At 41.5% G+C, this 12,581-nt stretch overlaps 1 protein-coding gene across 1 annotated transcript; it reads left to right on the forward strand.

Moving 5' to 3' along the window:
* The first annotated feature begins 10,627 nt into the window (after positions 1-10,627).
* Positions 10,628-11,381, forward strand: LOC133442219 (putative nuclease HARBI1). The gene is made up of 2 exons (XM_061720172.1): positions 10,628-10,809; positions 11,013-11,381. The coding sequence occupies exons 1-2, from the start codon at positions 10,689-10,691 to the stop codon at positions 11,372-11,374; spliced, it is 483 nt and encodes a 160-aa protein (XP_061576156.1). The 5' UTR covers positions 10,628-10,688; the 3' UTR covers positions 11,375-11,381.
* Positions 11,382-12,581: the final 1,200 nt, after the last annotated feature.

Raw genomic sequence — 12,581 nt, forward strand, 5'->3', positions numbered from 1 at the left:
TGTTACTTTTGGGTTTTCATAATTTTAATCACAAAGATAGGGACGCTTTCTTTTTTATTAATCTGTTTTTATTTTTTAGCTAAATTTCACATACACAAGTCCAAATTCATCCACAGAAAGCCTGAACTCAAAAAAAGAACTTGATCAATTTATAAGGACAATTTACCCATCAAAAAACACAAAGGCATCTGTAATCGCTCAATTTGACTACATGAAACCTACTCTCGCACATATTTTTATTTATCCTTTTAATTTACATTCAACTGTCTTGTTCTTTATATATTCTTTTGTTTATTTATTTTCAATATTGTGTTCGAATCTCTGTATTTGTATGTTACCCTTATTCTTAATTTTTCATTGTATTTAAAGGTTTAAATGAAGAATTTATTTAAAAAAAATAATAATTAAACTGAGTTTTTTTTTTACTCAAATAAAATATCTATTTGATGCGATTTACAGGGTTGTCCCAGAAAATTAGAATATTCAGATTTTCTGTAATGCAATTACAAAAACAAAAATGTCATACATTCTGGATTGATTACAAATCAACTGAAATATTGCAAGCCTTTTATTATTTTAATATAGCTGATCATGGCTTACAGCTTAAGAAAACTCAAATATCCTATCTCAAAAAATTTGAATATTCTGGGAATCTTAATCTTAAACTGTAAACCATAATCAGCAATATTAAAATAATAAAAGGCTTGCAATATTTCAGTTGATTTGTAATGAATCCAGAATATATAACATTTTTGTTTTTTGAATTGCATTACAGAAAATAAAGAACTTTATCACAATATTCTAATTTTCTGAGACAGTCCTGTAAAAGACGATGATAGTGATGGGCAGATGAAGCCTCATTAAATGTTCTTTCTAATTGTCCTGAAAAAGATTAAAACCTCCGGGTGAACTGAGAACAGTGACATCTGGTGGTCAACTGCAGTCATAACAACTTCTACAAAAACATTAACCTGTTTTAGAATCAGACAGGACAAGTTTCACAAATGCACAGAACAATTCACACGTGCGTAGGACAAGATACACAAATGTATTTATCATGCGCACACAAATATAACCTGATCTACAAACGTTTTTTTGTCTGTGAGCTGCGCTGGATTTGCGTGTGACTTTTGAGACTCCCCTGACGTGACTCGATACACACATTTTTTTTTAACACGGAAGGATCTGCAACCAATCAGATGTCTTCCTTTGTTTCAGCCAGAGCTGGTAGAGGAGCCAAATAATTGTACTGAAGTAAAAGTACTGTTACTTCAGAATAATATGACTCAAGTAGAAGTAAAAAGTAGTCATCCAAATAATTACTTGAGTAAAAGTAAAAAAGTACTTGGTGAAAAAACTACTCAAGTACTGAGTAACTGTTGAGTAATGTCTGATTTATTTTTTTAACACAACGATTCAAACAGACAAAAGTACAAAATAATCATCTTCAGGCAAATTAAATCAATAAAATAATGAAATAAATTACAATTAATAAATAGTTTAAATTAAAATAATATTAAAGTAAATTCAAGTACTAAATAATAAAATAAATAAAATAATAACAGAATAAAAAAATGAATTAAGCACAAGTAGCACAAAATGTCAAGCCTTTGTACTTTTCTTTTTTAACCAGGCAGAACTAGAACAAACATGAACTCATAGAAACTCTGTGTGTGTTTGAGTCTGTGTAAATGTGACAAAACATGCAAAAACAAACATTTTTCACAAAGAATCACCCAGTGATGTCATGAGATTGACGCGTACGCGGATAAAAGGGATAAAAGAAAAGTAACTCAAGTCTACTCAAGTAAAAGTAAAAAGTATAGTGATTCAAAACTACTCCTAAAAGTGCAACATTTCCCAAAACCTACTCAAGTTAATGTAACGGAGTAAATGTAACTCGTTACTACCAACTCTGGTTTCAGCCAATCATAAGAGCGCACCCCACGTGGGGGACGACAGAGCAGTGGATAAAACAGCTGGATGAAAACTAAAAGCATAATTAGACAAGCTTTTCTGTGTTATTTTGGGGGGAGGGAAAACTTCGCTTCATGGATTGCAGATAAATTAGCGATTGAACTGTAATCTGGTGCAATGCATCTCTTGTGTAGCTACATGAGATTAATGTAAGCGATTTATTAATACTCCCTTACATTGGACAATGATAAATGATGGTTTTCAGTTAAATATTTGATGATCCAGATCTATTTATCTGCAGTACGATGCTGCAGATGTTTATCAGTCTGTGGTCAGTGTGTTTCATGCTGCATCTGCTGGAGAGGAATCAGATACAAATACAGTCTGATGTATTTAAATGATGAATGTGACAATAAGAGCAAGTGTCTGTCTGTGAGAACAAGTAAAATAATTAAAAGACAATGTATGAAGGCTCTTAAATCAGAAAAATGTGTTTGGCATTACGGAAGAACAATTTTATTTAACGGACTATATTCTGGCATTAGGACAGCAGAACAAAGGTGGGGCTACGAAATGTCTTACATTTCTTACAGTGGAACACAAGCTCCTTTTACACACTTACAGAGAATATGAGCATATATTTTATTAGAATACTCTGAAAAGTGCCTGATGCCACATCCTGCTAAGGGGCAGACCAGACCCTTAAACCTTTAATATTTAATCAGTGTAGTGTTTGACACACTGACTTCTCCAAAGGGGAACAATTTGAAAAAAAGAGGCGTATCTGGTGTAAAAGTTTGCTTTATTACAATATCCTCTAGCAATATCCTCTGTGCACATCAACCAAACCTGTGGGAGACAGAAGGAAGAGTGAGAAAAAGTAATCTAGCATCCGAGCATTCACTATCTTAATGTCTATATATTCATCAATGGCAACAAAAAAAAGTGTCAATTAAATATACACACCACTACAAAGTATTCATCTACACTGTGTGCACAATTTATTAGGCAAGTTGTATTTTTGAGGTTTAATTTTATTATTTAACAACTGCAGTGCTCTCAGTCAATCTGAAATGTTAATAATAATCAAGGTGAAGTATTATTGTATGTAGAACAGCGATAATACCATGGTGTGATGATGACTAGTTGTGTTAGTGGAGCAGGGAAATAAATCATATTTCTATTTGCAGATCATGGATGAGGGGGAGCAGGATCCTCGTCTTCCCAAGGAGAATCTGTGGAAACTGACTTTAATAATCTGTTGATTTTTGTCTGTTCAAATAAATGGAATTGAATTGAAATGAATAGAAATCTTGGGCTGGAGAACCTGGGACCTGTGAGGGAGAAAGACACATTAAAATACATCCAGTGTACTCTGATAAAAGAAAAGCAAGACAAGCAGATGATGACATATGCTTTTAAATCAAAAAGGGACTCAGCAAAGGGAGGTCACTTTGTTCCCATTCCTGGAGGTGGAGAACGAAGGCATCGCTTTAGGAACAACAAACCCTGCAAGAAGAAAACATGACTCGCATACACAACTAGGAAAAGGAACAGCCACAAAACTATTTAGCTGCTCATGTAATTTATAGCTACCCCACTTGTGGAGTCTATTGACAGCAGAAACTTAATTCAGTGGTAACCGGTGATCTACTGCCGCAGTGATTAAACCACTGTGCAATGTTTTGGCCTATTAAATGTATGAATTTTTTTTTTTTTTAATATCTTTTTATTTCACAATAATTTTCACAATTCACATTTTCACATGCATGATTTCTATTATACCCACATTCCTACCCTCCCCATAATTACCCTAGGAAAAAAAAACAAAAAAAAAAACATACAGAGAACAAAATTAAATAAATATAAAAAATAAATAAATAAATAAATACATAAAAAAATATAAAATGGCAGCAACAGCGATATCAAACTATATATATATATATCCATACATACTGTACATACAAACATACATACATATAAGGTACAAGTTCGAAAATAAAGATACTCATTGGTCCCCTTTGGAAAAATTATCCAGTTTTGAGAATAATGGGAACCAAAATTTAAATGTATGAATTTAAAAGTTGAAAAAAATCATATCTAACATAAAAAGCGCCTATGATATAATAACCACACAATGACTTAAAATTGGTCGGTATTCATCGCCTTACCTCAGGAGATTCTCGACGTGCGGCCACTGAAATCAACGGGATCAACGCCACTTGTGGAACTTTTTTTTTCTTTTTTTTAAAACTTTATTTAAAAGAATTATCACAGAATATTATACAGGAACAGTATACAAATAGAATACAGAACATGTGCCAGGGGTGATGTTCGTTATTCAAGAAGATTATACATATTACACAAGTCTACGGTTTTAATAGTCTTTTCATTTGTTGATTTAGTGATTAGTTTTAAGTAAAGTTCCATTTCTTTCTGGAAAACATAAAAGCAAGGGGTTTTCTTTGAAAATGTACTCTTATGAATATGAAATTTGGCAAGAAATAAAAACAGATTTATCAAAAAGTAACATTTTCCTTCTTTCTTAGGGAAACAATGGAAACCAAAAACAACAGTTTCCCAATGCAAATTAAAATCTATAGTGAAAGAGTCAATAACAAATTTGCTAATATCTGTCGATAGTTTTTTCGAATGAGAGCAAAGCCAGAATAAATGAACAACTGTTTCTGGATGTAAATTACAGAAGGAACAGTTCGTATTAATGTCCTTTATAAATTTCTGCATGTAATGGTTAGCAGGATAATATTTATGTATGATTTTGTAAGAGACCTCCTTAACCTTATTTGTGATTAAAAACTTGTTAGGAAGCATCCAAGTTTTTTCCAATCAATATGATCTGTGAAACGGTTCCAATAAACAGTAATATTAGGGGTAGCAACAATATCTTTTTGAAATAAGGCAAGAACCCTTTTATTATTATTCTTTTGGGTCAGTGAAACACTTGTGGAACTACAGGGCTCCATAACCCGTGGGTGCGGTTTACAACGGAGTCCTATGGAAGTGTCTCTGTTTTATCCACCGCTCTGCTCCAGAGGCCCTGAGTGTGAGGGCCCGATCAACGCTGCTCGCAGCTTTACTGTTGTTGTTTTTGTATTCCTACTGTATATTTTATATTTTCATCCTCAACACAGAGCACGAAGAAAAGGCTTCCAGTTGAAGCTGTACCTTTTCATTTATTTTTGAGGGCTTGCAGCAGTGGCTCCTCCAGCTGGTGGTGCTAATCTGACAAGTTATTGGAAGGTGGTTAGATGAAAGACAGGAAACCTGAGCGGTCCTCCGAGGGACACTGTGGCCCCCTGCACCCGATACAGGACTGTCTCAGAAAAATAGAATATTGTGATTAAGTCCTTTATTTTCTGTAATGCAAAAATGTCATACATTCTGGATTCATTACAAATCAACTGAAATATTGCAAGACTTTTATTATTTTAATATTGCTGATCATGGCTTACAGCTTAAGAAAACTCAAATATCCTATCTCAAAAAATTAGAATATTCTGGGAATCTTAATCTTAAAGGGGACATATTATGGCATTTAATGTATATTTTAAACAGGCCTTGAATGTCTTAAAAACAATCTAAAGCTTGTTTTTTCTACATAAATCAGAAATCCAGCCTGTGGGCCCTGTCACTAGTTTTACCGCTTCTAACCCCTTTTTCTGTGCTCCATTCTAAGGGAAGGGGGGGGGGGGTATGATAATGAGGCTCTGTGCTGATTGGCTCCCTGAATGACGTGTAGCAGGGGACGAGCATAAACCTCGCTCCGCCAGAGCAGCCCGAGCCTGTAAATAAATCCCAACACTGAATTTTCACAAATGGCAACTTTATTGTTAAAAAAATAAAATATGAGTTGTATATAAATAACATTTATGCACTATTTCAGCCGGATCTGCCCGGCGGATGCTGAACGCTGGCCCCGGAGCCACGCCGGGCGCCCGGCGTGGCTCCGGGGCGCATCGCCCGTTACTGGTGATCAAACCGACAGATTTCACTGAAAATCTCGGAGAGTGAAGCTGATCCAGCCTGGGACGGACCCCAGAAATCCCTGCTCCCAAAGCGGCTGGGAACCTGGACAATTTAGTCAGACGGGCCGCGCTTTGGGAACCAGGAAGTAGGCTGGAGCAGCGCGCATCACCGCGGCTTTAACGGGGGAATCTGACCGGTTCCGACCGGCCTGGACCGCAGCAACCCGCCTGGACTGGTAGCAGGGACTCCCGGGGACAGACCAGCGGGATTTCAGCCAGATCTGCCCGGCGGATGCTGTGCGACGGGCGCCTGGCGCACAGATCGGCTCCGGGGCGCATCCTGTGCGCATCGCCCGTTACCGGGGATCAAACCGACACATTTGGCTGAAAATCTCGGAGGGTGAAGCTGGTCCGACCTGGGACGGACCTCCGAGGACCCAGCTCCCAAACCACCCGGGAACCTGGATGATTTAACCCGGATCCGCGGCGCCGCGTCCGACTGGCTGAAGGAAGGACCGCTCCAGCCGGCGTAGAGAGCTGGTTGTGGGCGTGGTTTCAGCAGCGGAGGCTGAACCTATGGAAATGAGCGCCTAGGGTGACGTCACCATAGGCGCAGATTCAGAATGGCTCAAAAAAAGGTCACGTGACACTGGAAGACTCAGTCAGGGGGGGGAGCAGACCCTGCAGAATTCCATGGTATTTTGTCTCCCCTGTGCTGGCAGGGTGAGGGGAGACCACTTTATATATGTTAAAACAAGAAAAAACTTGTTTTTCATAATAGGTCCCCTTTAAACTGTAAACCATAATCAGCAATATTAAAATAATTAAAGGCTTGTAATATTTCAGTTGATTTGTAATGAATCCAGAATTTATGACATTTTTGTTTTTTTTATTGCATTACAGAAAATAAAGAACTTTATCACAATATTCTAATTTTCTGAGACAGTCCTGTATATGGATGCTAGTTCTCTTAAAAGAAGGTATACATTACAAAAGAGATGTGGCCCTTTCATCTGCATTTACATCTTTTATACACCCTCTTCTCATCCTGTTTCTTACAGCTGTTGGCCTTTTACAACATTTACAAAGCATATAATGTTTGAATTTGTCCATGACAGTGGCTTATGCCAACTTCTGGCTCAGATTTAAAACAAGTTAAATGATAGAAGAATTTGTGTGCTGTAATACTCAAGAATGTATTTGTGTTTGTATTTGAGCCTCATCCTAATGCAGGTTGGCTGCAAAGGCCACATGTAATAATGAAGTGTATATGAGTCCAAAAGTAGGTGGTGACGTTTCCTGTTCAGCAGTTTTTAATCTTTAAACTAAATACCATGAAGCGGTGATGATAAAGAGTCTGTAGAACTTACAAAGTATCAGCTCAGATTTGTTAGTTGATAGCAGATTTCCTCTTCATTTATAATCATTAAATCATTATTCTGTGGTAGTCTTACATTTCTGAACCAAATGTTTAAATGAAGCTTCTGTTTTTAGAGACATTCAAACAAGTAATATGTTTAGCAGCTTATTAACCATTCATTTTTGTGCAGGCAGCTCAAGAAACGTTATGCTTTTAATGTCCTGTCAAATTCAGAAAAGAAAATGGAAAATAACTGTATATGTTGTTTATTGTCGACTTATCTTAAAGTGGTAAAGTCATGATCGTAAAGCCTAAGATCAATTGAAATCAATTTTATTTATATAGCGAGAAAAACCTTAAAGGGAAGCTATTATGAAAAACAGGTTTTCTCTTGCTTTAACATATATAAAGTGGTCTCCCCTCAGCCTGCCAACTCAGAGAAGGAGGAAAGAAACTAAATTCTGCAGTGTCTGTACAGCCGCCCGGATGATCCGTCCAGTGTGATGTGGATCTACGAGCCAATAAGATTCTGCTCCTGTCGTTACGTAACGACGGGAGTGATTTACATCGGTTGGCCTCCGATGCCTGAAACCACGCCCACAACTAACTCCACCGGCTGGAGCTTCCGCCATTTTTCCGTAGCGGCGTATCGCGTCATTCAGGCAGCCAATCAGCACAGATTCTCATTATCATAGCCCCGCCCACTCAGAATCCCTCATAGAGAATGAGGTTAGAGAATGGGAAGATAAAGACATGGTTTAGAGGCTAAATCTCTCATTTATTTAGCAAAAACAATCAAAAGCTTGTTTTTAAGACATTCAAGGCCTGTTTAAAATAGGTATTAGATGCCAAAATAGGTCCCCTTTAAGCCAAACAGTGGCAAGAAAAAACACCCCTTTAGGAAGGAAGAAACCTGGACCAGGACCTGGGTCATAAGGGGGGACCCTCCTGCTGGAGACCAGCTGGGCAGAGCAGGAAAAGAGAAAACAGAGCGAGAGAACAGAGAAAGGAGAACAGAGAAAGGAGAGACACAGACACAATGGCTAACTGGTGCAGTACAGGGATGACTATATAAGCAGATGTAGACAGGAGACACGGAGTTGGTCAGGGGGGGAGGGGCAGGCCAGGATGTCAGCAGCACACAGCAGACATCCCCAGACATGTGGAAGCAGCAGCGGGATGACCAGAAGGGGCGGGAGGGGGGGTAGGGGGGGCGCAGCCCAGCACGCAGCTCCCGAAGTTCCGGCCTGCAAACATACACAAAAGAGAAAAAGAGGGGGCGGCAGACCAGCAGAACAAACTACAAGAACGATGGACAACAATGATAGCTATGAGATACTTATAATAAATAAAAATGGTAATGGAGAAGAGAGGCAGGGAAAAGGAGAGGAGAAGAAGGGTGAGAGGCACCGCCCAGCGGATCATGTCGGTGCCCCCCTGCAGCATAAGCCTATAGCAGCATATCTACCGCGAAGCTATATTTGAGACTAACTATTATAGTCTTGTTCTATAGCTGCAACTATGACTACTGACTCTAACACACTAGAGTTTACACTACCTAGAGATTTACTGAACACTAACTAAGGATTTACTAAACAGAAAGGTTTTCAGTTTAGTTTTAAAGGTGGAGATGGTGTCAGCCTCCTTAACCCAGATTGAATCACAGATGACCTGCCTCACCGAGCTGTAGAAACTACTCCTGCAGGATCCAGATTTAGACATAAACACAAACATCACAACAATTGCAGAACAAACTTCTAAAATATTTTCTGTTTAATTTCATGAATTTGAAAACAGACATGAAAAGTGTAGAAACTCTGGAGCTGACTGCGCAGAGGAATGTTGCAAAAGCGTAAAATCAAAGTAAAAACAGCAGCTTTATATCAGCACTAAACATCAGAAAAAGTTGAACCAATGATTCAAACCAGAGAAAATGAGGACATGATAAAAAATGTAAAGGAAACTAATCTGACTAGAAAATCAGAGCTGGTGTGTCGTAACTTCTCAAACATTTCATCACCACGAATCCAGTCTAAGGTTTCAGGAACTGCAAAAGAAAAGGTCAGCACCTCCACCACAGCCAGCATGCATCAATATGAGTCTTTACTGTCGAAGTGTTAAAGCTTCGGCACCCAAATTCTGGGTCTCAGAACTTCGTGACAAACGGTCAGAATCTTATCTCATCTTGTTGACCGCTTAAAGCTTGTTTACAACACAGAGACAACTCCCACCTAGTCTGCAGAGATCAAGACATATTTCTGTTTGTATTATTAGTTTTTATTTCCATCGATCCATCAATTTTCTGCCGCTTATCTGGAACCGGGTCACGGGGGCAGCAGTCTCAACAGAGATGCCCAGACTTCCTTCACCCCAGACACTTCCTCCAGCTCTTCCGAGGGGAGTCCGAGGCGTTCCCAGGCCAACCGAGAGACATAGTCTCTCCAGCGTGTCCTGGGTCTTCCCCGGGGTCTCCTCCCAGTGGGACATGCCTGGAACACCTCCCTAGAGACCAGGGGCCTTATGTACTAAGAGTGCGGCGCACAAAAAACGTGCGTACGCCACTTTCAACGCTCACGGTCGGATGTACAAAGAATGACGTGAACGTAGAAAGCTGCGGTCCGGCACTCACACATCAAGGCTGTTACACGCACTTTTCTGAGGTTCTGTCCGTTGGCGACACTCACTGGTGATGCAGTGAAGTGCAGAATATGAGGAAACGTGACGTCAACAATAAGTTCACGACCACATGAAGGACACGACAGTCCCCAATCATCAAATAAGTGACACACGGGTGGAACTGCACCAATTACACAATTAACCACATGGTCTGAACATATAAAGGTCGACGCAGGACAACGTAACCTGTGCAAATCACAATGGCAGTACTGCTCGTGGTAGACGACTGCAATAATGGGAGAATCAGGAGGGAGCGCATCTTCAGGGACCACACTGATTTACTGGCCCACGATGATGACTGGCTGGTCAGACGTTTCAGATTTCCAAGAGCAATCCTCTTGGAACTCTGTGCTGAGTTGGGTCCCAGTTTGGAGAGGAGCACAAGGAGGAGCCACGCACTACCTGTCCCCCTGCAAGTGCTGACCACACTTGGTTTCCTGGCTACCGGGTCCTACCAGCGCGAGTTGGCAGACCGGTCAGGAATAAGCCAGTCCGCACTGAGCCGTGCAATGCCAGCTGTATGGGACGGGATCATCTGCAAGTTCGGCAGGTACATCAGATTCCCGTATGGTGCAGCTGACCTTGCAAATATTAAAACGCAATTTGCAGCAATTGCCAGTTTCCCTAATGTAATCGGTGTGATTGACTGCACACACATTGCAATAAAGGCGCCATCGGTGGATGAATTTGCGTATGTCAATCGCAAAAACTTTCATTCCATCAACGTGCAGATCATATGTGACGCACAGATGCGCTTCACAAATGTTGTGGCAAGGTGGCCTGGCTCCACCCACGACTCCTTCATCCTCGCCAACAGCCTGATGGGGATGAGGCTCCAAGCTGGCAGGGTGCGGGATGGATGGCTCCTTGGTAAGTGATCGCTTACAATGTCGAAAATAAAGCCACTTCACAGTTCTTCAGTTATTATTTATTGGTTATTTCCATTTTTTAATTTAGTTGTATAGACCGTTGAGCGTGTGTGTGCGTTTCGGCTGCTGCAGGACTGAATTTCTCCTCTGGGAGATCAATGAAGTCTATTCTATTCATTAATGTGTCTATTGACAACCCATCAGGTGACAGCGGCTATCCACTGAAGGGGTGGTTGATGACCCCCCTCACCAACCCCCAGACTGCCCGAGAACTCGCTTACAACCACGCTCATACCATCACTAGAGCTGTTGTAGAGCGAGCGATCGGGCAGCTGAAATGTCGGTGGCGCTGCCTGGACAGGAGCGGGGGGATGCTGCTGTACCGCCCCGACAAGGTGGGCCGCATCATTATTGCTTGTGCCACCTTGCACAATCTGGCGCACCGCCATGGCGTCCCACTGGCAGAGGTGGAGGAGCCGGCAAACGAGCCAGAGCCAGCACCCCCCCTTGTGCAACCCCATGCAGCTGCCATTCGGGCCCGACAACGTGTCATTGACACACTATAGATGGGAAACTCAGTCAAGGTTCATTTTTTAACGTTTTATTATTGTATTATTTTAGTAGTGATCTGCTCCAGTGAGTCAGCAATGCGTGACATGGTTGCATTTAGTTGGTCAATTCCCCGACTGATCCTGTCGTGAATATCCAGGACCGCCTGCGTCAGCATGAGGCCGGTCGGACGGGCCTCAGGATCGGAGGCAGCGGTGGCGCGGGGTTCCTCAGATGGGAGGGAGGAGGCTGTGACCCCCGAGGTTCCCGGTTCGGCATCATCTGAATAAAATTGTAACAATATCACTTCAGTCACTCGAGTCTATTATTTCAATGCAAGCATAAATAAGTTTACTTCACTGTGGGTTATGGTACACTTGGAGTTAATTTACCTTCATTTAGCTGCTCAAATGAGACGGAGTCGCCCTCAGGGACAGATAGGAATCCTGTGAGGACGGTCTCACCCACGATTGCGCACACGCGCTCCTCAAAAGGGGTGAGCGCCTCCGTTCCTGCTCCACCACCCGTCATGGCCGCACTTCGCCGGTGTGCAGCCGCTCTCCTCTTTACCTCCATCTTTATGTCCGACCACTTCTTTTTTAATTCCTGTGGGCTGCGGTGCTCCGACCCCACAGCGTTTACGGACACAGCCACAAGATCCCACTCGCCTTTTTTCTTCTTTGTATTTATCCCAGAGGACAGGGAGCCAAAAAGGACGGTCTTCCTGGCCTCCACCTCTGTTAAAAGCGTTTCCAGCTCACACTCTGTGAATCTTCTCTTTTTGGTTGCTTTTGCCATTTCTAAAGTTTATTTGGCCGATTTGCACTTGCTGTTTTATACTCATGATCATGCGTCAGGGCGGAGTTTTGCGCTCCCGCATGTGCGCTCAATTCCACGCTGATTGTGATGTACAGAGAAAACTGCGTGGATTTGGGCGTACGCACAGCTTTGTACATATGAATTTTTGCGGTCTTGTTAATTTCACGCACGGATTCACGTTGAAATCCACGCACTCTTAGTACATGAGGCCCCAGGAGTCCAGGAGGCCAGGAGGTGTTCAGGCTCCTCCAGACGTCAGCGGGGTCTGGAGGAGCCTGAACACCATCTCAGGACGTAGCAACTCCAGACCTGCGCTGGACAGGGATCAGGAGTGGGTGAATGATCTGAACCGGTTCTTCAACCGGTTTGAACAACCAGACACCCCTCCCCCCACCCACCCAGCCC

The sequence above is a fragment of the Cololabis saira genome, chromosome 4 (assembly GCF_033807715.1).
Source record: "Cololabis saira isolate AMF1-May2022 chromosome 4, fColSai1.1, whole genome shotgun sequence".
Classification (NCBI taxonomy): Eukaryota; Metazoa; Chordata; class Actinopteri; order Beloniformes; family Belonidae; genus Cololabis; species Cololabis saira.